At 42.9% G+C, this 25,582-nt stretch overlaps 1 protein-coding gene across 7 annotated transcripts; it reads right to left on the bottom strand.

Moving 5' to 3' along the window:
* Positions 1–450: 450 nt before the first annotated feature.
* On the bottom strand, positions 451–20,160 carry LOC134510409 (interleukin-2 receptor subunit alpha-like). Of its 7 annotated transcripts, none has more exons than XM_063323690.1 (8): positions 19,883–20,160; positions 9,509–9,694; positions 9,165–9,287; positions 8,527–8,745; positions 7,055–7,096; positions 6,061–6,108; positions 5,077–5,140; positions 451–475 (listed from the first exon to the last, which is right to left on the bottom strand). In XM_063323690.1, the coding sequence occupies exons 1-7, from the start codon at positions 19,941–19,943 to the stop codon at positions 5,097–5,099; spliced, it is 723 nt and encodes a 240-aa protein (XP_063179760.1). In that variant the 5' UTR covers positions 19,944–20,160; the 3' UTR covers positions 451–475; positions 5,077–5,096. The 7 variants fall into 7 exon arrangements, with proteins under 7 accessions (XP_063179760.1, XP_063179757.1, XP_063179758.1 ...); XM_063323687.1 differs by lacking the exon at positions 451–475 and adding an exon at positions 1,821–4,755; XM_063323688.1 differs by lacking the exon at positions 451–475 and adding an exon at positions 1,821–4,388.
* Positions 20,161–25,582: the final 5,422 nt, after the last annotated feature.

Below are 25,582 nucleotides of genomic sequence, written 5' to 3'. Positions count from 1 at the left end.
AAGGATGAGGGAGGTTGAGCAGCAGAAAAACACTACAAATTGGAGGAAAGAGAAACCTCTGGTTTTGAGCAGAGCAAGCTGGAAAACAGGTCTACTCGTGCACAGGAAATTTTGTCACTTCAAAATATGGTTTCAGTCTGAATCAGAACAAAACCCCAAGAGTTTCCAAATTCCCCTTGAAATGGAAATTCTGAGAATTTCGGTCTGGAAACGCTGAAGCAGGGTGTTTCTGATACCCACCTCCAGCCCCGGGCCTGCTGAGTGAAATCAGCTTTCTTGTCAGCTTGTAATGGTGCCGCCACCAGCTTCCCTGAGGAGGTGGGAGGTTTCGTGGGGACACCTACGGTGACATCTCCCCGGGCGCCTCTCCAAGGGACACTGTGATCTGAGCATTGCTCTGGGAGCCCTCAACCCTGCTGGACTTCTTGGGTGCTGCACAGCCTGGTCCTGGTGGTACGTCAGGTGGTGGAAAGGGCTGTGTTAGGAAGACATGGGAAAGTGGAGGCTGTTGGCAGGGTAGAAGAACCAGTTTCATTCCTGGCAAAAGACACAAACCATTTACGCAGCAGCACTTTGCCCTGCAGCCATGGACTGCACCCTCCTACCACATGGACCTCCCAACGGTTGGGATGACACACTCCCACGTGTACTTCCAAATGGTTGGGATGACACCTCTGGAGTCCCTTGACAGAAAGGGTCACATTTGGTATGAGCATGAATGCCGCAGCTTTAAAAATGCAATTTATTTAGAGAATATCTTCTTCCAGTTTCTTCCTCAGAAACACTGGAGGAGAAAATAATTAGAGAATTAGAGACCTGGAAATAACTGGTAGAGATGGTGTCCTGAAGTCTTTGCTCACATGCCTTCATGCTCCCCAGGTGAGCAGATATTTGCCCTGCCACACTGTTATTCTTATAGAAAAAGTAAAAACTAATCTAGAAAATGCGTAGGTAGCTGCAGTGTTAAGGCTGTGACTGAGAGGCTGATCTGTACGGTTTCACTGCCTCCTTGCACTCTTTCTCAACCTTACCTTATGTCTACTGTCTAAGTTGTCAGCTACCAGTGCAGAGGAGGAGAGGCCTCCCATAGGTCCTGTGTTGTAGCTTCCAGCCCTATGTAGATGTCTCTGACACCCCTGAGTGTCTCTGATACCCATCTTCAGGCAACAAGATCAATCTGTAGGGATTTCCATGTGAGCTGCTGTCTGAGCTCCCAGTAGAGTCAATGGAGACCTAGTTGACGCAGTCCACGGGGCCTGGAAAACTGTTCAACCAGGGTGGACACCTGCATTTGATACCTGAGTCTCTCTTGTCTCCACTGTGATGGGACCCGCTCATGTACAGACACCTATATGAAGGCACACACGATCACGTGTTGCAATATGCAAACTGACTCGTACACTGCAGATTTACGGAAAAACATTTTCTCACACTTGGGTTTCTGGTCGTGGTACAGGAGTACTTGTATTTCCATCCCTCAGGGAGGGCTACGGGAGCTCCACTGCCCTTAGACTGTAAAAATCTATTAATTGCTTCCATTATCTATTTTGGAGACTATGTTGCCAGAGATTCTCTTGCCCAAATATTTTTAGTTTCCTCCTGCATTTTAAAGGTTATCTGCGATAGTACATGTATGATGTAAGCTTTAGCACAGCTCTTTAGAAAAAACCTTCCTGTGACACATTTCTGAGTTTGTCACACCTTTTGTTAAAAAGAGAGGGTAGCGGAAAATAAATCATGTATTTTTCAAAGTTTGGATCAATAGCAAGAAGAACAAGCTGCCTTTCAAACATCCAGAACAATTTATTATCGTAGTTTATTAGTTGTATCCATGCTGAGAAAGCCAAAGTCTACAAAATAAAAATATCAACCAGCACTTCTCGTAAAACGAGAGAGAGTGGCCATGAAGAAAGCACAACAGTGATGGTGCTCCTTTGGCCACGGCCTCCTCCAGTGGCGGTGTTTTGCTCCCAGGATGGCTCCTACTGGCTTCCATGTGCTCTCCGTTGTGTTGAAGGCTCAAACCTCAGACACAAATGCTTCCCCAGAGGGCAAACAAGCCCTACTGAGAGGTAAAGTACAGCTCAAGTGTGAGTTATAGCTTCCCAATAAAGTAAGTATACAGCTCCGTGCTGGAGGTGACCTGGGTTCAGACTCTTTATGTGGACATCAATAGCTCAAAAACCTAAACTCTGTAATAGTCGTCCAGTCTGGAACCCACTGTTGCTTACAGGTCCCTTACCAGCAGTGTGTCTCCCTGAATTTCCAAGAAACAAAGACAAGATATGGAGATAGCGCCCCTGAGCCAACCTGGCTAGGGAAAGGAGGAAAAAACAGTGGAGCAGTAAGAGACGTATGATTCTGCTCTTGTTATCTGCATAAAAATGCGTGTGTTAGGAGAAATTCAAATATTTAGCCTTTTCGAGTGTAATTCCCTGAGCAGGACAAGTCATGCCAGCCTAACCGCAGCACTTAACAGAGGTATGATAGCAATAAGTAATGTGCATCAGCCAAATGAAGCAGAAGAGTTTAGAACCACTGCTTGCAGCCTTCAAAACAGCTGACAGGTGTGAAAACCTATCATCTATTGCGTAAATACAGATTGTTGTTCGCTCCCATACAAAATAACACCATGTCATAGACCATTACACATCCATTTTTATAAAGATATGTAGTACAAAAAAGTCTTATTCCAACAGGAATAAAAAAAGCCATGGGAAGTATAAATATCAGGGCTATGAAGTGAGAATAACTCAACAGGAATACAACTCAGTAAAGCAATGACACATACACACTGTAACAAAACAGAAAACACACTAAGAGCTCATGCCTTCTGAATTATAAGAATCATAGAATGATATAAGGGATGGATTCATCCCATTTTGCTTTTGACAGATGCCATGTAAATATCTGTAGCTCACCTGGTCAATCTGGGCACCATTTAGAGTCAATGCAGAGAATCAGGTGCCTTTAGACCATAAGTCATTTGGCCTGTGTGTGTGTGTGTATATATATATATATATATGGCATTAATAAATAAATACACACATATACCCACATATATAGACAATGGGGTGAGATGGACTGTTCTCTGATGGGACTTGTTTCTTCCCATTTTCAAACATGGATACTTGCATTTTGTCAGATAAACCCCATCCTACCAGGCTGAACATGGCTAAAAAGTGGCAGAAGACTATTCAAACTTCACAAATTCACAATAATATAAGCACATGTCAAGTATCCTGCATGCTTGAGTCTTTCCTCAAATGCCTTTGCGCTTGGTTCTTTGGTGCTCTGCATCTACGAAAGGAACTGTCAAATTAATCAACTGCCACAATCTGCAGCATCCTTCTCTGAGCTGGAGGAATAATGTAGTAACTGTTGTGGAAGGGGCTCGTCTAAAATAATTGGGAAGAGGGGGAGATGACAAATGCATGCGTATACTGAACCATGAGGGAGTCCAGTAAGATTCTCAGCTTATGGGTAGAGGGTAAATGGGTTTAATTTCCTTTTCCAAAAGAAACAGTGTGAGGAGGAGAAAAGTGTGACTGGGTTTGACCCATCTGAGTAGGGAAGGGGGACATAAGGTGTCCAGCATCTCTCTTTGTGGGGAAGGCGGTGTGTGGGCTGTAATGACGGTGCCATCATCTAACGTGCTTGGGCGAGCGGTCCATATGTACGCCTGGTCGCTTGGGAGAGGCTGCAGTTATATTAGCAATGCATCTGCTATATGGTAGGAGGAGAAGTGTTTCTGGGAAGCAGTTTCAGGCAGGGCATCTGTCAATGATGGGGTGTGCTCCCTACATCCGTACTCTGTAGGTGGAAAGTCACCCTGTCCCCATAAGAATTAAGCCATAATATTTTCTGCCTCCTTCATGCATTGGATTTGAGTGTCCAGGCTTCCTCCTTGTTTGTCACTGCTGGTCTTGGAGTCACTGGTGCAACCTGGTTTCTTCTGTGGCAAGGCATCGGTTTCATGAGTTTGAATCTGAGCACTGCAATTCCTCGAGAAGTCTTCTCTACAGCAGGAAAAAGACTTTACTACAGTGGGGAGAGGCAGGTTTTCTATAGCTTCTTCTGTGGTTACTGTGAGAAACTACGCAGTACTTTCTGCAGAAGACACCACTTAGGATCTCAGTTACTATGTCATCTGGTATTGGCTACTTCATCACCTGTTCCACCATAGGGACAGTGAAACATAGATCATTCTTGCCAATTTTTTACCAATCGTATTCTCAGAAATCCCACAATGGCCGAGGCAATCTGCACCATGGTTGACCATCTTCATTAAAACAAGTTTCAAAGCGTTGTCTACAATTTCTATGGCTTTATCCTATCGTGAACTCACAAAAAAAGCACTGCTGATGTGGTTTCACAAGGTCCTCCTCCTTTTTGAGAAAAATCACTATTCAGCAGAGAACCAGAGCCCATCAGTAATTAGCAAGGAATGTGAAGAGAAATGGGGATGAGGATTAGCAAAGAAAGAGAAGAAAAGGAGAACTCCCAAGTGTCAAATAGGGACATCTTAGATTAACTAGGCTGGGGAGCCTGTGAACAGGATCAGCCTTTGTGCATCTCAGTGTAGTAATAGAAACAGCGAGGAGGCCAGACTGAAAGAAGTCTGAAGTACAAAGTTGCCATGACACAACTGAGAAATCAGGGGGATGAAGGAAAACAAATTACGTGGTTGTTGTGACAGATGCTCCACCAGACTTCCCACAGGTTAGCCAAAGAGAAAAAGACTGATTGTGTAATCTATCTGAAACCAACATATTTGCATAATTAACCTTAATTTCCCCAAGGGATTCATTTTACACACATTATCTGAACTGTCATTCTCAGTTCCACTATGGCTGGGACAAAGCGTGCTTTTTGATTTCAAAAGCTCTAACTCCTTTTCTTGTGCCAGTATTTAATAGCTGAACCAGACAACCCAAAATCCAGGGTCATTCATTTAATACCAAAGAAGGCATTCAGAAATCTAAGCAGTGTAATAGCGCAATGGCTGATCCAGTTGGTAGGTCTTCCAATCTTTTTTTTTTAGATTTCACTCTTTCCTGGTTCCTTCCCACTTACCGTATTCTCTGCTTGGTGAGTCACACAAAGAGAGCAGGAATGATAAGCAGAACCAAAAATACAGCTGTTAAAACAGAAAATCAACATGGTTAGCACCTGGAGTTATCTTAATTATTGCAGTTACTCCAGCTGGGAGAAACAGGCAAGACCTGGGAATAGGGGCTCATCTTGCCCCTAAGCCCAGAGGCAAGAGTTCTTCCATGTCACCCCATTGCTTTGCTCCCTTCGGCAAACAGGACCCAGTCAGAGAGGATCTGGGCAACTAGAGGGCAACCGTGGCCAAATAACCAGGGGCTACTGATGCTGCGGTCTTTGACATAGTTTGCAATATTCCTCCTTCCCTTCCTTTATCCCACTCCATTACTCTTCCTTATTATGATGTGTGCTACAGTTGTCAGCAGACTCCAGCTGGAATCGACAGCCCTTGTACAAAGTCTTGAGTACGTGCACAGTAAGAGACAATTTCTATTTTAGAAGCTAATTGTTGAATTGAAGATGGGGAAAGGGGAGAAGAAAATCTCTTCAGACTGATCTAAATGCATCAGTATAGCTGTGAGAAAATATTTCATTTGCCCATCCTATTTTTACTCCTTTGAAAATATCAAAGAAACACATAATCTAAATGTTTACATTTTTCCTGTTTTTTTTCTAGTTGAAGTTATTCACTGAATTCACAGAAAGTCCCAGAGAAAGAATCTGAAAATTGCTTCATTTAAAAACTAGACTTTTGGTTGATCTATTTTCTTTTACATCCCTTATGAGTCCTTTAAATCCTCTTTATAAAAAGCTTAAGCGGTTAAACAGTCTCTATTTACACTTCTTTACTGACATTTCACCCAATACATGGGCATAGATGTGTCTTGCAGTATATTTATTAGCTCTTATGACAGAGATGGATCTCTTTGGTATAACAACAAATTGAAAGGCAAAGTAACTGCTCTGGGGGATCGGTCAAGTCTGAGTCCAATTAACAAAACAGCATACCTGTCATTGGCAGTATCACAGATGAGGAAAAGGATGGACGAGTCGAACCTACGAAGAGAGAGAAATTCTTGATTTTCTATTGATTTGCTCTTCTCGTGAAGAGCATCAAAGCAGTGACAAGGACAGAGTCAGGCTGGGTCTGACAGCTCTCCCGCTGCACAGCAGACTTAATAATTGCCATGTTTGTTTCTTGGCTATCAATAGATGTCTCCAGACTGGATATCCACATATGTGCTGATCTGATGTCTGTTAATTGTGAGCATGAAGTGAACTGTATCTTGCGGGGAATGGGATCCAGCAAAGATCTGCATTTCATGTGAGATTGGGAAGGGTGACTTTCAAGGTGCCAAGATAGGATTTAGAAAGATGGCTTTAAACAGGAACTCTTTTCCCCCCAGAAATGTAACCCAAAACTTCCCTGGTGCAAGAAATTCATTGAATTTCTCCCTTAACCTGAATAGGAAGCTCCGAACTTGAGCCAGCATGAGATATGGGCAGATTTTTAACAAGAGGTCTTGTAAGAGTAGTCTCTTGATAAATCTCTTTGTGCTGAATGCTGGGGCAAGAACTGGGAAGGGGAGGGGTATTCCTTTTCTGTCCCCATTAAAGGCATCACATCATAACAAAGATAAAGGCAACACTTTAAGGGAATAAATCTTTGTTGTTTCAATTACAAAGACTGACCTTGCTCAGGTGTGAGTGTACATTTGCAGGAAACTGGAATTACTGTTCTGTTGAATTAAAGGTCTAGATGGTTTATTTCATCATCCAATCTCATGTTTTTCATAATCCTAATTTTAAAGTTTCAAATATTTGTAATCTCTAGTTGTTCAATAGGTTGTATAATTTTCTAGGACTGGTATGTTAATGGGTTATTTCCATCATAGCAAGAAGTTCTTTCATCCCAATAGTACCAAGTGAAATTATCCATGGCAAAAAATTGACTTTTCTGAAGGAGGAGGGAAGGCCAAACAACAAATTGTGACTACTGTACCTGAAACACTCTGAACTGGGCACCACAGGGAAACAGATGGATCTATGAAGAAGGGGAGAAGGTCCTGGGTTAATGTTGAAATAGTGTGTCCAGTGAGTAAGGTGATTCATTTTTACGGTCAGAGCAGCAACGAGAGGCAACAATGGTCAAGTGTCAGCTGAGAGGTCACTCTGCAGGCAAAAGGGCCTGCCCGAACCATCCTGCTCTACCACGTGGCCTGGGATGGGTCACAAGGGCTGGCATTCATCTGACCTACCATTACATAGATGTGGCCTCTGAGATAATCATCTCGGCTCTGCTATAGTCAGTGGGGAGAAACAAGCCTTTAAAGGGTGCAATTCATCTCACACTAAAAGAGACTTGTGAAATAGGGCAGCTAACATCAACACCTAATCCCCTCTGACAGTTATAAAGGCAGTTGAACTCAGATGTGGGCATCTATGCAGTAGACATCTACACTTCCGCAAGATTAATTTCCCCTTAAAGGCCCAACTACTGGTGAAAACCATTTTTTTCCACTCTCCGTTGGTAGGAAAAGTCCTCTCATGTTGACCTTGCACTGGCTCCCGCCTCTGTAAAATTCAGCCCACAGCACTCCCCTAGCTCAGAGGAGGTTGGGAGGGTAATGAAAGACTAAGGGCTGTAGAGACGATGGACAGCTGTGTCCTTCCACCTACAATAGTTCTGCCTGCCACCCAGAGAGAGCCCAAGACCCTCAGTGCTATCACAGACACTTGGGAAAGGGGCTCTGTTTTCTCCCTGCATATTGAACTCCATGATTATAGAGTTTGGAGAGATGCCATCGAAAAAGGTAGGGAATTTGGGTGGAGCGGAGGCCATGAAAGTCTTTTTGCTTTCTTTCATTAACACATCTGAAGGCATAAAATCATGAGGCAGAGGTTCTGCAGCCTCACTTGAAAGCCCTGCTGGCTCCCTGAGCAGTGAAACTCAAGTTGCTAGACCACAATGGTGCATGTCCTGCTCAATCTGGGTTCATAAACAGCATTCTGAGTATTAAATTAAGAACCGAGCCACATTACTTAGGTTTAGCTGTCGACTAGCTAAATTCTGGATCCTAAAACCCTGAGCAATCAAGAGTGATGCTTAGATATACCTTCTGGAGTACCTTACTATGAAGTGACAATAGATAACCTATAGCTGCCAGGAGGAAGGAGAAAGAGAAAGGCTTATTCTACTATTTTCTTCCCAGTATGTGACAGTGTGGCTCTATCTGCTCACAAATTCCTGCAATTTTGCAGTCAGTATGAAAGGACACCCAAGACAAAGTAGGATGCAGCTATGTCCTCCCCAGACATGTCATCTCCATCAGTCAAAGATAACATCTCCATCAGAGTCAGAGCCCTGAGGTCGCTGAGGTCTCCATCCCAAACCCCAAGCAAGACTGATGTGCTGAGCTGGGGGGTCTGGACCCTGTGTGAACAGGTCATGACACTGATGTGCAACCATCTTACCTGGCCACTCATCTCTAGAGCTGCTGTCATTGGTGCATCGCATGTCAAGGGGGGTCCAGATGATTTTGCCATTCACTTTCTTGCACGTGCGGTTGCCAGAGGTGGGGAATTGCTTATCGTAACCACTCTGGCATTTGAAATGTAATACTTGCCCCACGTAATACCGTTTGGTCAGGATTAAAGAGGCATGTGGAATAGTCTTGGGAGGACCACAAAAATCTGTGGGATCACAACACAACACACAGTTAAAGCAGATACATTTTACCTACTGCTTTTGTTCTTGAAACAACATGATTTGTTGGATGGGGCTTTGAGCAACCCAGTCTAGTGGAAGATGTCACTGCCCAGGGTAGGTGGGCTGGAACAAGATGATCTTTATGGTCCCTTCCAACCCAAACCATTCTATGATTCTATGATTTGTATTCTTACAAAATACACATAAGCAGGATATATCAAGCCTTCCTAATTTTTTGTTAGGATATAAATACTCATTTACACCGTATCACTAGTTCAGCCAAGATATTATAGCAATTGTTTCTTTCTCTGTCTGTCAAAATAATTAAAAATTATCTTTCTTACATTGCTTCCATGGAAATCAGTGGAAGAAGTGTTACAGTAATGAATGGGCTCTTACTGACCTTTCTGGTCAAAGTCTGAAAGGTTTTCTTGCTTCTGGGGTGCAGGGCTCTCTGTTTTTCTTTCTGGCTTCTGTGTTACATTTAGTTTCACCATGGGCGCCATTGACAACAAAATTTTGTCATCTGTGGGAAAAGTTGTATTTGCTGAATTAGAACAGGATGAATAGCAGAGCAAACCAAAGCACACAGACTTTTAGAGGCAGGATAGAATTGGTGCAAGCTCTAATTTGCAAAGATAAGTGCAAAAGATCATTTGTTAGAGCAATGCCCAGATGTGTCGTATACTGCCTAACTCATTGGAAAAGCACCCCTGAAAGTGTAGAAAAAGGACAATAATCACTTACCAATGCATTCAAATTCCCTGTAGACCCAAGAAGCAACCTGCTGCGTACTCCGACACTGAATTCCCGGCTTCTGGCCACCTCTTCTCCTGTAGCCATTGTCACATTCGTAATGCAGTCTGGTCCCCACTGGATACGTTTCAGCAGTAACATCAGCAAATTTCATCCTCGGAAGAGCTGGGCATTCTTCTGCAAACAGAAAGCCTGAGAATTAGGACAGCCTGTGCATCTGCCTTATTCACCAAGGACTTCCCATATCTCTCTGTCTTATCAATCCAGGTCACGTTCACAGCACAGTTAAGTGAGCCTAATTCTGCTCCCAGCCACAGGGCTAAAATCACAGCTGAGAGATGAAACGGGATGTCATGAAGGGAACATGAGGGTAGCAAAGCTTTTTTTTATTTGATTATCTGTAAACCAAGGAGAGGCTCCGAGTGCCTGGTGAAACTATTAGCTATTTTAAGTGAACATTTTTTTAATTTAATTTTAGAACAATCTCACCATCCAAAGCCTTCTTCACATTGGAGTTAGTTGTTGCCATTGATTTTATAAGTATAGATTTGTTCAGGATGCAGAAAAATCCCTTGGGAGTGTCTCCACCAAGTGATGTGAAGCATGTACTTGTCTACGCCTTTTTAATTAGGAGGGGCTGATTTGAATCCCTTGTGTTTCTTCTAGAGGAGAAAGGATGCTGGAGCAAGGATGTTCTGCAGCAGCTTGGGGGGGGGGTGGCACCAGGCCTATCTGCCTGCTCCTGCCCCCTCTACCTAAAGCAGCAATTGAGCCCTTTCTTTTTGTACCCAGCAGATGGGCAACGTGAAACGCTACCAACATTTTCTTAATGAAGCTGTACACGATCACCTCGTAGAGCTGCTGCCTGCAGCAGAGTGTGCAGCCCTGAATCTATGGAGTGAGGCATGATAAGCAAAACAAAGTCATTAAGAGTTGCAGTCATCTATAAGAAAAATATCTATAAACATCTATAAGAAAGGGAAGTAGACTCTCAGTTCTGTCTGAGCACACCAAAGAGCAGCTTACTGTGAAATAAGTTTGCAAACCTAAATATAACTTGTCCCAAAACAAGGACGTGAAGTGCTGTGTCATCAGCAAATCACATCTAAATATACTTCTCAATCAGTTGGAATGAATTAAGTTAGATCATTTTAGTGCACTTGAAAAGCCCACTGAAGCTGAGCTGGAGAAGTTGACAAAGGCACTACTTAATGATTATTTAAAGCCTAAAGGCTGAGAAATTCAAACACAAAACAGGCTGGTCGCATCAGGGCTGGCATTCGGGATCTTTGGGTGCATGATCTGTGGCCCTTTATGCTTATGCATAATAGTAACAGCGATTACGAGTAAAATTTCTTAGTCATGGTGTCTTCATATGTTCTGCAGCCATGGTTAATGCAGCCTTGGCAACCAGCAAGAATGACTGAGAGACGGCCTTGAATCCCTGATGGTTGTTCATCATTTGGCATCTGCCCTTGAATCCTAAAGTGCCGCCTTCTTGAAACAAAGCCGTGCCTTGCTGACAGCAACCCAATCAGCGACTCCCAGACCCAGTCCTGCAATGCCCTTTTCTTTCAGAGCCACCCGTCATTTTCTTGCTTTGATATTTTCTGCCCTTTTTACTTTTCATTATCTTGCCACTTAGTAAAAGTCACAAAGTTTGAGGAAGGCGACAATGAAAAGTATTGTGAGCGGCTTAACAGCTGAGATGTGTAGGGGATATTTTAATCCCCTTGTATCTTTGTGTTATCAAAGGATTTGCTTTGTAAACTACATCAGACTGTGGCTTCGAGAAAAGCTACTGTACCCGAAATAGTTAACCACATGGTTTACCACAGACTGTCAGGGTGATTAAAATTAAAGAGTTATCAGATTAGCAGCAAGTTGAGATCATGTACTCTCACTTTCCCTGAAAGCTAAAAGCATGTTTCCCTCAAGACTTCAAAAGCCTCTTTGAAGCAGACTGCAGATCTGAATCTCAGCACGAGGCTCTCAAACCTACAACTCTTTAGTCTCTTCTTAAGAAAACCCACAGCATTTAGCCTACTCATCATAAAGGGCAACTGTTGTTTTAATTGATGATCAAATGAAGTTAGGGTTCTTCTGAACTTGCACGTGCCAGATAAGGATTGTGCAGAAATGGTGCACAGGGGGAATGGAGAGAGATACCCACCAGGCTGGCGCTCTTGTATCAACTCATCCATGTTGCAGCTGGACATCATGCAACACTCCTAGGATCCAGGCTTTGCCTTTCATCCACATCACTCAAATACTCTTGTTTTCTCACATCTGAATCACTGCAGTATCTACTTCTTTGGCTTTTACAACCACATTCCTGCCTCTGATCCAGAAAGCATTTGGGAAGATGAGTTTCCTAGGTCTCATTGTGGCCTTCTGTTTGCTTCCCTCTGTTGACTTCTAACTGCTTCACTGTCACATCAAATATTTTACTTCCACTTTCAATAACTTTTTTCCTTATCAACCATCCTATCCTTTCTTCCCATGCTAGACCTCACCATCATGTCTGATATCAAAGTCATCGGCTGTTGGGTTTATTGTCATACCAGTTCTCACACTGGGAGGAGCCTTGCATGAATATGGACATTTCAAATCACCATTATTCCTCTTCACTGTCTCTAAGTATCTTAGATATCTTCAGAGGTGCTTTTTTTTAAGTAGTCTTTTAGCCATCTTTCAAAAACAGGTAGGCACCCTACATGCTGATTGGTATTACTTCTGTACTTGCTTGCCTTATATTTGGATCCTGAACTTCTTGTGTTGGTCAGCTGTTTGTACCATGCCTAACAGAAATGAGTCCTAATTATCAGCCAGGACTCCAGGCATTGTGGCAGTAGATGTGATAATAACTCAGGATAATGACTATACACTCAGTAAAGTCTATCTGAGAATGGAAGATGTAGTTTGGCCCAGAAGAGCTCCCAGTGCTTTGACATTTAGCAGCACCACAGGTTCAAGATAATTGCTGTATTCAAATGAAGAATAAGTATCCCCCAAAGCTGCGGAGGCCATAGGTGGTGGCACATAGGTGTGCAGGGCCTGGCATACTGTGGGAAGACTGTACAGAGAGGAAACAAACCTGGTGAGGTCTGGATCAAATTGCCTACACAGAATGACCTCTGGAGTGAATCATCCCTAGAATTTCTTTCAATCTTTATGCCCGAGGAAGCTGCGTGGTTTGACCCTAAAATATCAACATCCTTACTGTGTGGGTGATAAAAGAGTCAAGGGACAGGAAGAAACCAGGAAACCGGGGAATGGCAGTGTAGATTTACTCCTTGACTAGATTTCTGAATTTTTACATTTTTACTTTGTTATTTTGCTGGTTTGCACTTGGCTGGGAATTAGTCTGTCAATTTGTTTGAGTTGGTGTGATATGAAAATATAAATCATTGAAAGGCCAGCACACCTAGGCGTAACCTGCTTCGTAGCCTCTGGTGGCCCAGTTTTGCACAGCCCAGCTTTCATAGAATCACAGAATCACAGAATGATAGGGTTGGAAGGGACCTCTGGAGATCATCTAGTCCAATCCCCCTGCCAGAGCAGGGTCACCCAGAGCAGGTGGCACAGGAACGCGTCCAGGCGGGTTTGGAATGTCTCCAGAGACGGAGACTCCCCCACCTCTCTGGGCAGCCTGTGCCAGGGCTCTGCCACCCTCAAAGCAAAGAAGTTCCTTCTCATGTTTAGGTGGAACTTCCTATGCTCAAGTTTGTGCCCATTACCTGTTCTCCTGTCACTGGGCACCACTGAAAAGATCCTGGCCCCATCCTCCTGACACCCACCCTTTAAGTACTTATAAGTGTTGATAAGTGTTCCTCTGGATTCTGCTCCCCTAACAGCTGCTCCAGGGCTACACTCCTGCTAGGATTGGTTTCAAAGACTGCCCTCAGATCACCCTCAAATCTCTTGTGGTTTTGTTTGCCTCCTCATTTCCCCTCCCCAAATCCTTTAATTCTCCATCCCTGTGACAAGGTTCTGTGTGTCCCCACCTCCTTCTCTTTCGAGCCCGATGTCCTCTGTCCTCCCTTTTCTTCTTTGACAAGCTTCATCAGCTCCCACCTGCAATTCTCATCTCCTAGATTGCAAAAGTGCCCTGTGACTCCATTCCTTTGCCCTTAGAGGTACTAACACGATGTATTGAAATGGGCCAAACAGAGAGGATGGTGAAATTGTGTTCGTGGGATTTAGCACTGTTATTGGTTGCAGAATTGCTAGAACATGTAGCTCTCCTAAGGCAGCTGGGAATCCACATTTCTCCCCATATTAGTGCATTTTTGGTGCCTACAGCATTTCTGGAAATTTTGGAACTGGTTTCAAATATCGACACGTAGTGGATGTACACGTTCCCTTGGAATTAGAAGGAGACTAGTGAATTCAGATAATAGACACCTGTGAAACATAAACATTAAAAAGTAGTTATTGCGTCTTCTGGTGCGCTCCCAAAATTAAGTTTGACAAGTTTTCTGAGACCTGGAAGCCACTCCTTGTGATCTGAGCCACAAGATAGGGGGGATTCCTGCTATTCCTTCTTAAGAAACGGTGCCTGATGCCATTTGAAGTGTCTTAGGGCATCTGGGACCTCCATATAAACTGTCAGATATCATCACATAGGAGTTATTGGAGGCTGGTGCCAAGTAGAATAGCCTGCCATGCCCTGTCTTTTGCGAGTTCATTGCTATGTACTAAATAAAGCTTAACTGCCTTTGCTTGCCCTCAGCATCTAGCATCATTATTTGTGCTCAGGGGAAAGAAACCCACTAGCTAAATCATCATCAGGTTTTTTGGTACTGAGGTTTCTTCCCTGAGGCTTCCCATTCAAATACGTTACTGACCCAACACAAAACTGCTATTAGTAGACGTGCTGGCAGAATTATGATTTATGAAGTTCTCCTGCCTATCTCTCTTCCATTTCTGAGTTGTTACAGCAGTGTCCAGAAGTGAATGAGGAAAAATTCTGACAGGTATTTTTAGTTTTAGGTAAAGACAGACAATGAGTCATGCCACAATAACTCAGAATTTCCTCTGTCATGTGGCTGTGTGTCACCAGCGCTGACATTATTCTGGTGTCAAGTTAAAACTGCAAGGTGCAAAAATAGGACAATTTTCCCCTAAATACAAAGGCGGTAAGATGGGATGGGTAGGAAACCGGCTGTTCTGAAGATCTGGGTAGAAGCAATGGAAGAAACCAGGCAGTTCACACACCTGCCCAGTTCAGAGATGAAGAGAGCCTTTCCCTAGAGATACCAAGAAATCAAAGCATGCAAAAAAGAAGACATTTCCCCTGATGTGCTTGAAAAGCTGATTCAGCCCTGGGGGTTCATATGCTGTCTGAAACTATGTGCTCTCCAAATAGAGCAGGTCTCTTGAAGATGAAACTGGTATGGGTGAAGAGAAGGAATTGATACCAACAACTGGACCAAAATGGTAATGAACTTTTTCTAACTTCAAAACTTTTTCCCAAAGGGTCAGTTAACAAGCTAGCTACAGCTCTGCCTGCTTCTCTCCCTTCTGATTAATGTCATTTATTGTCTTTGTGGATTTGTAAGCTGGCAACAGATCCCAGCTCGGGGGCTAGGGTGCAGACCTGAAGTTTACGGTAATTTGCCTGTGAGATTTTGTTAGCTATACGGTAGAGCTTATCTTACAAAGTCATCTTAGTAGTAACGAATCTGCAATTAAAGTGACAGAAATGCAATGCAGATGAAATCAGCAGGCACAAGATTTAATGCCAACAGCGATGGAGGAAAGATCAGCCTTATGGGGCTTGGAAGATGGGTTTTAATATTCCTAGCAGTGGAGAAGAGACATGTCCTATTCTAAGGATTAGGCAGTTCAATGCCTGCTGAGTTTGCTGTACTAGTAGATGTCTCTGTTGGAAAGACATGAACCGGCAGGAGCTGTCTATTAACTTTTTGTAGGATCATAGGCAATTAGGTTTGGGAGAGATGCACTTCTTTTATCTCTTGGCTTAATCATGCTAACCAGCTGTGTGTCATTGACCCAGGCAGTGGAATCTAATGCAAAAAGATATTTCCATATACAGCAAGGCTAGAGTTGGTTTGACAGTGGACTAAGCTTTCTCATGCTAAGCATAATTTGGCCTCAGGAACCTGCCTCCTGAGCTCCTTCTGTAAGGAGTGGAGCTGGGCAGACCTCTCTAGAGAACAACAGACTCCTAACTTAAGTTCCCGAAAGCAATGCTTACAGGTGCTTCTCTCTGTTGGCTACAGTGGCGGAATAATGCTCTTACATCAGTAATTAGTGTGGTTTAGTTAATGCATTGATATCATTTTAAAGCTCAATTTGCTGTAAGTTCCCAGCAAAGCAGCTTGCAGAGGTTGTTGTGTCTTCCGCTAACTGTTTCTTGACTGAATAGATGTCTGTCCTCTTCCTATTAATCCCGGTTAATCACTGATTTACTCCTGTTTTAAGGCATGGACTGAGTGCCACCCAGCCGACCAAACCCAGACATTTCAATTCCCTGTGTAGTCACTGCAAAGAAACTTACAGGACATGACTCACTGCAACCCTATCTGCAATCTGGTAGATGAATCGCGTCCTGAAAGTGCTACTTTCTCTCTCCTGGCTACACATGGGGTCCGCATGTCCGGCTCGGTGGAAACGTTGATGCTGCAGACGGCTGAAGTTAAGTGAGATGAATCCCTGGCAGGGAGGCTGGGCTGGGAACTTGGACTGAAAGTGCGGAATTGGAAAAGGGAGCATTAGGAAAGAGGGAGAGTGTTTCCTAAGGAAAAGAGAGGGGAAAAAACCTAGCTGTAGCACAGTGCACTGCATAGAAAATGTACGAAGTGAAGAATGAGGAACTTCTGTTTTTCTTATTCTGTTGTTTCTGGGTGTTTATAACCTTCTTGGTTCTGTGGTAAAGCCACAGAGCTCAAACTCTTTAAGGGCAACCACTGCACATGTTATGACAGCAGAACACAGTGTCTGCTTTTGAGAATATCATATGTGAAAGCCTTGTTTTGGTGTGTGACATTTGGGTTTTGAATAGGTTTGGCTACATTTTTGCTTAAATCTGTGACTTCAGTAACACCCACCTCTTCAGTATTTTCATCTACAGGGAAAAAACATTGCTGAGAAACAAAATTGGCTTTTTAAATGGCAGCAGAAATACAGATCCTTTCCCTTGGCTAGAAATTTCCTAGCCTTGCCGTTTCTTGGGTTGTAAGGGCAGTAGAGAATAACCTCCCTGAAAATAACAGAACTGGATGACAAGCATGTGTCCCAATCTTGGATAACAGTGACAAAAGGTCTGGTGGGACTCTTGATTTCAAATGTGGCTTTAGGACTCATCTCATTTGACTTGTGGTCTTAGCATGGTCATTGAGCTTTTTAGTGGAGGTCTCACGAGTGGGATGGAAATTATTTGTTAGTGTTGATGATTTTTATGACCTGTAATGCATCAAATATTTTTCCTAGTAAAGAGGGCTGTATATTCTTTGTCTTGGGGCTTGCACTTTACAAGTGGAGAACAAGAAAAAGAAGCAGCAGATAACAGAGTGCTGCTACTCTGGCAGGGCTGAGGAACAGGGAGAAAGTCATGGAAGAACATGGGAAATGTGAGTTTTGGAGAAGCATTGGAGGAGATGGAGCAAGGACTCAGTAAGCCAGGTTGTTCCAAGATTCAGGACCAGGGTCAGGAGATGGAAACCATAGGTAGAAAACATCCAAAAGCTGGGTTTTGAAGATACAATTAATGCAACAGGAAAAAACAGAGAGACAAAGCTGAATATCGAGGAAGAAAGGGGGAAGACCAAAACTGCAACACTATGAAGGCAGTAGCTAGAGTGGAGTTTTTGCTGTGATGAAAGGGAAGGACATAACGTCTCATATCTGATGAGGTGGGGAGAAGATTTCTCCATCTGACGGCAGAAGCAGATATCACAGGATCTCTGTCTGTAACATCTGCTTTTCCTCAGCAGATCACAATTCTAGTAATTATTTTTTTTTTTTATTGTAGCTGTATGTTGGGCACTTTGCTGCTGGGGGCCACTGTAGCTGGAAGGTTTCTAAAAGTATTTGCTCTCTGGTTGACCTTACAAAAACCACTTGTATGTGTTTGACAACTTTAATTTATTCTGCATTGCATTTCAAATCCATGGGAGCGAGCGCTAATATGCAAGTATAATGGGCGAGAAATTCCTCTCATTTAAATGACTGAGATCTGGTACCCATCTTGTGTGAATGAAATTCAGTTGAATGAAATTCTTTCTTTTGTGAGTTTCAATCCTTTCCAGGTTTAACTTGCAAATCTATTCAGTGTATTCCTGTAAGACAAATAGCAAGATGGAAAGGTCGTAGGAGCACAGACCAGCTTTTATCCTGTATTTGACCTGCACCTAGCATACTTCAAGCCTCCAGCTCGTAGGCACCGCTGCTGTGCAGAGTAAATGAGATAAACACGGTGCTCTTCATGAGAAAATCAACATTCCTCTTATCCTCTTTAGCACTAAGGTGTAGTTTTAATTTTTACTAAATGAATGATCATCCCATGCCTTAGTTTCCCCATATATATATCAGAGGACTTTGCCCTCTCAAAGCACTTTGAGATCTATCAATGAAACTATTCCATAAAACAAAGGCTTTTTATTTTATTTTTCTCATAATTGTATTTATTCCTGATGGCGCATTTTGCCAGAAACCCTCTTGCAAACAACATCTATGGCAGGATCTGTTTACAAAGCTGAACTTGCAGTGCTGGGACAAGCTGAAAAGACTCTGGCAAAATAATATGAATATCATTGTATGAAAAGATAGTTGATTTTTGAAGAGTTTGACCTAGCCTCTTTCCCTTTTCTTTGCTTATATCCCAGGTCTCCTTGTTGATCCTCCTAAGGAATTAAAAACAATGGGTCTTACAGCCACAATGCTTCAGGCATCTCTACAATAAACCCCCCTGATTTGGTAAAAGGTGGGTGTTTCTACCTTAGCGTATTATTTGCAGGGAGAAATTTTTTAAAAATATATAAATATTATGTTTAAACATTGGGAGAGACATTGAAAATAATTACAGGAAGCTGAGGAAAGAAGAGCTTAGTGATACAGCGAAGAATGCAATGCTATGCATTTATTCACTCATCAGAGAAATAAATCGCATCAAATAGCATAAAATGCAACTGCTCTAACACCCCTCACTTTTTTTCAAAAACCAGAAAGGTTTCTGATAAATGAGACTTGCCAGCAAGAAACCTCACAACATGTCCCAGGCACAGTAATACAGAAAGCGTGATTTAGGGAACCTGACTCATCCCAGAACCGATCCGATTTACATAGCTCTGGCTGAACGTCTCGCAGTGATGCTCTTGCACGCAGCACTTAAACGCTTGCCGTGGGCACTGGCGCTTCATTTGGCAATGAAAATGCTCCGTGAAGGAAAAGGTACAGCGTTTACTGGCAAAATACTTTCACGAGAATAAAGTCACCTGGGGGTTAAATGCTTGTGAAGGTACTTCCTGCATTAATGAGTTGGGTTATAAGCAACACAATTTTCCCGCGAGATGCCCTGCCCCTAGTAAAATTCGTGGCTCTGCTAGAGATGATCCATTAACAGTTACAGCACCATTGTATCTGAGAACCTGCCTTAGGCTGCATCTGTTCGTACCTCTCAACCTGGACATCATCAGCAGCTACAGAAGGAAATATTACATTTATGGAGCACTGAGAATATAAGATAGTTTTTTCCCCTCTGAACAAAGTAATTTAAATTCAAATACGCTAATATATCACAAGACCATTTCTCAACGCAGGCACTTGTCGCAATAAATAAGCCAAATATAAGCAGTATCACAATTTATAAATGTGTAGAATTGTGCTGAATGAATTACCTGCCTCTGTTCACAGTTTATAGGCACTGCTGGTTGGGAGGCATGGCTGAAAGAATACTTGGTATCTATAGTACCCACAGCAAACTTGGATGACACCTTTTAAACGATAGCCTTGCTATCAATGTTACCTACAGACGTCCTGACATTTCAGTGTCTATTTTTATATTTCCTAAATTTACATGCAAAATGGAAAAAAAACAAATTCAAAGAGGTACCTAAGGTGCAGAAGGCTGCTTTGATCTGCCCACTGTGCCAGTGATGGGTTGGAGGATACATACATTACTCAGACGAAAAATATCCTTCAGTGCTCTGGATTGTCTGCAGTTGATGGTTTGTGGGCACAAAACCCATGTCTCTCATTTCCTTAGAATCACAAATTCCTTAAGATCTTAACAACTTTCCTTACCTGAAAGGAGTCAGGCTGTTGCGAACATCCTCCAGCAGCCACCACAAAAAAGCAAATCATTTTTTCCCTCCCCAAAACACAGAAATAGTCTTTTACCTGGCTTGTTCCCCTTGATGGATCCAAACAAGAGCCACATCAAAAGACACTTGAGCTCCATGGGACTTATTCACATCTTTTATCCGCAAAGCTGAGTGAGGATAGTGAAGTTTCTCAGAAGCGACGGGTTGGTGCCGACCAAGCCAAAGAGTTGTCTACTGCCTGGTTAGACCGGTGGGGAGTGTCACCCTGTGTGTGTGGCAAGGACTTTGCTCTTTGGTCAGCAAATCGTCATTTCACTGGCTGGCTCTGCGAGAGAGAATAAAGGCTGCTCTCTGTTCAGGTATTAGTAGCTTTTACCCAGGAAATCAAACTTAATGCTCAGTGTGGCGGAGCGTGCCGTCGTGTGTAGGAAGTGGTTTGACACATCAGAGCTACTGACTCCAGAGCTGTTCCACTACAGCTGAGGTCAGTACAAAGGGGCAAGATTTTAATGGGTTTGTGCAGCCACTCGACCCCAAATCTGTGGCTGGACAGGTCTTTGAGAGGGACCATCGCTGTGCACTAGTCACCCAGTGTATGACAACGGATGTCAGACACCGTATGTGGGCTCTGCCTACAAAGTCCCATGGGGTATTGTTTTGGCTTTTTAGAGGTCTTCTGCTAATGATGATAAAGGCACGCTCCATGCATTTTTTGATATCTGCATATCTGCAGTTTCTCTGAGTGACAGCTGAGCTTCCGAAGCATGGACAGTCTGGTCAAAAAAAAAATCTACGAGGATAAGGCTGGCAGGTTTGGAAAGGGTTTCTCTTGCTCCTAAATTGTCTGGGTTTGCCATGCTTCAGTGAAATTTGTTCTTCCAAATGTCAGTGGAAAACTGGAAATGATCAAGGAAGTATCACACTTTATGTAGCTTTTTTACAGCCATTTGCACAGAAATCTTTATCTGTTGGTACCTAGTGAATTAGATGGGATAGGCTATGGAAAAAAAGATTTAAACTGTCTGTGGTATTCTACCATGCTTACTACACGCTGGACATTTACTTTTACTTTATAAATCCTTAATGAATGAAATCTTCCTAACAGGCATGCTAAGAAACAGATGTGATACATTTTAAAATGCCGCCACGGCTGCATCCACCAGCCATAGCCACAGACACAGAGGATGCTGCTGTCCTCACACCCGTAAGGGTGATGGTCCTCTGAAAGGCAGCTAACACAAGGGAGCTCTTTTGACTGAGAACCAAAAGAGATCTTTTTGGAGGGGAAAGGAAGATGCCATATCTATGAGAGGCTGCACAAATGTACATCTTCTCCCCCAGCATGTGGAGAGCTGTAAACAAGACTTTAGGCATCGCTCATGAGAACAGCAGACACAAGGGATCCTACAGCCACTGCTGTCTCTCTCTCCTGATAAATCTCCCTTTGCCCTTTTCATGAAAACTTCCGTGCAGCTTCACTGATATAGGTGGTTTTGGAGGGTCTGTTGGCATGAAGGCTTCGGCCAGGAGATCACTGCCCAAACCCAAATATGACAGGGCACAGAGAACAAGTAAGACTTCTCGAGAAACTGTTGTGGATAAAATGCTTTGCTCACCCAGGGGCTGCTCCATGATCAATACTGCCTTTGCTTTACTACCGAATCATCTTCCATATTGAACAGCATAATAGGAAACACTCATGCCAAAGCCCACTGAAGGACTTGGAGGGACTTGCTCTTGAAACATCTGCCCGAAAATCATAGACCCCAATTCTTCACCTTTTTCCAAGGTACCTGGCAATATGCAACTGCTTATGCAGAACCGCAACCATCTGGGCTGGTAAGATGTATTTGTTACATTGCACAGCAAGAAATCCCAGACTGTTTATCACAATTTGTCCTCCCCCTACTCAACATGTGCTGTTCTTTGGAGATGCAGGGATTTACTCCCCAACATCTCCTTCTATTTCTTGCCCAGTCAAACTATTTAGTTTCGTAGCTATTTGTATGATGGAGGCAGAGATAGGAGACCTTTTCTGTAGTCCTTCATCTCAATCTGCCTCTCTCGGTTATTCAAAATCATGCTGGTCAATTAATGATTGCAAACTCTGAGCAGAGGGCAGCAATTTGGGCTCCAGACACAGATTCTCAACAAGCTGAATTTTATCTTTTGCTGAAAAAAGGTCTTTTTTCGGCAGGTGAGCTGAGAGGGCTCCCTCTTTCCTGCAGCCATTTGCTTTCAAGCAGAAAATCTCAGTGTAGGTGGATAATAGCCACTAAGATTTTATTAGAAATGGTGAGTTTTTGTCCTAGCAAGAACACGCAGTGTACAGTCAGTTGTACTGGAAGGAACGGTGACCCCAGGTGGCTAATTGCTACAAGCACAGTTCGCATGAGAAAGACCCGTAACTTGGCATTTAGACCTTTTAAAGGTCAGGGGGGAAAAAAAAAAAGAAAAAAAAAAACAACGGTTACCGCTTGTGAGAGCAGTTAGGTCAGCTTTGTGAAATAGGTCAGCTTGCTGAACAACTCCAGGAAAAAACAGGGCTGCTTCTGTAAGCAACTGACCCAAAGCAGAGAAGGGGAAGGTGAGAACAGAGGGACCCAGCAAGGGGGAAAGTTTTCTAGGTTCACAAAAAGCAGAGGGTTTATAAGAAATAAACCCCACATAATTAGCATTATGATTTAGATGTTTAACATTAGATGTTAGCAACAGAGGTGTGGGGCAATAAAGGAGGGGAGGTACTGAGAAAACTCAGTGGAAACCTGGAAAGTGATGGTGGGAAATAGGAGCATCTTGAGCATCTAGGAAGGTATAGAGGGAAAAGAAGGTGTTGGCATCTCTGTTGCTTGTCAGCTTCCTTCCACCTATCACCAGAGTTTTGGTGTCTCTGTTGCTTGTTAACTTTCTTCCATCGATCACCAGAGTTTCGCTGCTCAGAGAAGTCCTCTCTTTCAGCAGAGACCCCAGAAGAAAAGAGACCATCACATGGCCCAGGTCACCACAGACAAGATTATGAAGATTATTTTTACACAGTGCCACAAGACCAAGAAAGATGCAGAAATGGAGTTGCCAGGGAGTAAAACATGGACATAGCTCCAGCCTCCTTTAGGTCTAGGTTTCACAAGGGCCTTTTGAAATCCTGCAGGTACTTTTAAAACCCTTAGTGCACAAACACGTTTGGTCTGGAGATATGAGTAGTGGATTTTACAGTGTATCTGTACACTGGTTCATTATGCTCTTATTAACTCTTCTTTTCACTGATGCCAAGCTCTGTGATAAATATGTGAGGACCACATAACTGAAAGGGAACCTCGAGGGTCCATTATTAAGTGTTGGGACAAATCCATCCCTTTACCTGCTTTAAACTGATCTCCTACTAAATGTCTCCTAGTTCTGTTTTTGTGGGATTCAGTGGCTAATGGCCTGCATTCATCGTATCCCTCACCTCCATGATACAGTTAACCTTCCCGCATCCTCCCCTTCCCATGTTGAACAGTCCTAGACCTTTTCTGTCCCTCCTTGTAAGGCAAGTGCTCCATCCCCATGATTATTTTAGTTGTCTTCCTCTGAACTTTCTCCAAATCCACTAAATACTTCGGAGATGCGGAGACCACAATGGCACCAGCTACTCCATATGTAGACCCACCATGTGTCTGGCTGAGCTTCTGACTTACATGAAAAACTCTTTGGATATATTTAGTTGCCATGTAGTGAGTACTGCCACAACTTCATTAACACAGCAATGCCTAGATTGGGTTCCTTAACACTTCCCCACGCAAATACAGCTGCATAGTACAGATAACTTTCTTCTATAGATATTCGTATTTGCAATCATCATTCCTCTGGCCCGAGCAGAAAAATTTCAGGACCTTAAAATAAACTGATAAATTAAGTATATTATAGCATGTTCATATTTGTTTCTTCCCTTCTCCTTTTTATTACCATCAAGTTATAGTTAATCAATTATACTTAATCCTGTAAAGTGCACACATCTTAAGACAGCCTCTGTAGTGAGCTCCTTACCAAAGGCACCCTGTCTCTTTGCTTGACTTTGGTAAGAATTTTTACATCATCTGTCAAGTTAGGGAAATAGAACCTAGTTCAATTACAAGGTGAGTACGAAATTGATTGGAAAATCCCTGAAAAGAAAGTATCTTTAAAATGGTTCAAAACTGTGTCAAATGGAAGAGCATATTGAGTGGCACCGATTAACTGCCAGAAGAGAAGGATGTATTGAAAGGTGGTCCCCAGGCTACAATGTGGGCCTCAGGCTATTCAGGACTTTCAATAGTTATCTGGATGATGAATATAGACAACCTTTACTGTATTTGCAGAAGATGCTAAGCCAGGAGAGACCACACATGTATTAGAGGGCAGGAAGGGACTTCAAAGTCACCTCAATACACTGGACAAAAAAAAAAAAAAAAAAAGAGTTGCAATTTAAAGAATAAGTGCAAGAATTATACGTGGGCAAAATAAAACGGCCTGTGAAATGGAGCAGTGGCATCACTGATTAAAAAGCTGCTCTTCCAAAAACAAACTATGCAAAAAGACCGGTTGGCAATGTCACGCATAAAAAATGTTAAATCTAATTCTGAAATGTATAAAACATGCAAAGCAATCCCTTGTTTTATGCTGTGAAAATAAAGCCATGGATAGGATACTGTGCCCCATTGTGGGCACTACACATTAAGAAAAACATGGACCAGCAGAAGTCAGTTCAGAGGAAAGAAATGAGAATAAAAAGGGGGGTCTAGAAAACATGACCTAAAAGGAAAATCTGAACAACGTGAGACTGTCTGAGGAATGATGATGGAGAAGGGGACAAGATAATAGTCTTCATCAGTGATAGAGGTGGAGCTGATTATGCCTAGGCATGGACTAGATCACCCCTCAAGTTTTCTTCCAGCGCTAGAGTGTAGGGTCTGGTAAGGATTGGGCTCTTCCTCCTCACTTTCTGGACCTACATCCCAGCAAACTGCAACCAGTGCTCTAACCTATAACTTACAGTCAGAGAAAGCCCTTCTGCGTTATCATTAGCTCTTATTTGTCATCTAACTCACATCTCTGGGCAGTCTTAGATGCTGACTGATTCTTGTACCAATTATACCTTCTTTAGCCCAGAGAAAGTGCTTGGCCTTCAGTCTTAAAGGGGATTGTGGCTCTATTGGTGTCTAAGACTAAATGACCAAATTCACATTTTGCATAACACCATGGCATTGTTGCCGTAAATGTCAGACATTGGATATGTAATATCTGACTTTTTCTAACCAAGAAAGCAGCTGTCTTCCCTATCTGATAACTAGGCACCAAAGGTGGGAGCCGTAACACCTTTGGAGACTCACATGGGAGACAAACACCTGAGCTGGCTGTCTAGGCTCCTTTTACCATCAATGAAGACATGTAGTCTGCAAGAGTAGACTCAACTAGGGCAGCGCTGTACCTTAGAAAAGATGTTTTAAATAGGTCAGATGGAACATGCCCTCTAAGTATTTGTTTTTTCCTCTGGAAAATAAAGAGGATCTAGATGGTAAACTGACACATAGATACCCTTTATTATACGTATCTAAAATCAGAGGAGATGAACCTGACCTCTAGCAAGTTTTAAAGCACAGACTGTTACGTTATACTATTCCCATCCCTCCTTTGGCCCCTATATTACCAAGTGACTTCCCATGGTTGAAGACCACCATTAGAAATCTTTTTGCTGCACATCATAAGGCATCTTTCTACATCTTCTTTAGTTTTATGAGCTGGGTAGGTGCTTCTGCTT

Source organism: Chroicocephalus ridibundus, chromosome 1 (assembly GCF_963924245.1).
Source record: "Chroicocephalus ridibundus chromosome 1, bChrRid1.1, whole genome shotgun sequence".
NCBI lineage: Eukaryota > Metazoa > Chordata > Aves > Charadriiformes > Laridae > Chroicocephalus > Chroicocephalus ridibundus.
Note: the sequence above shows the minus strand (reverse complement) of the source record. Positions and strands in the feature narration are given on the sequence as shown.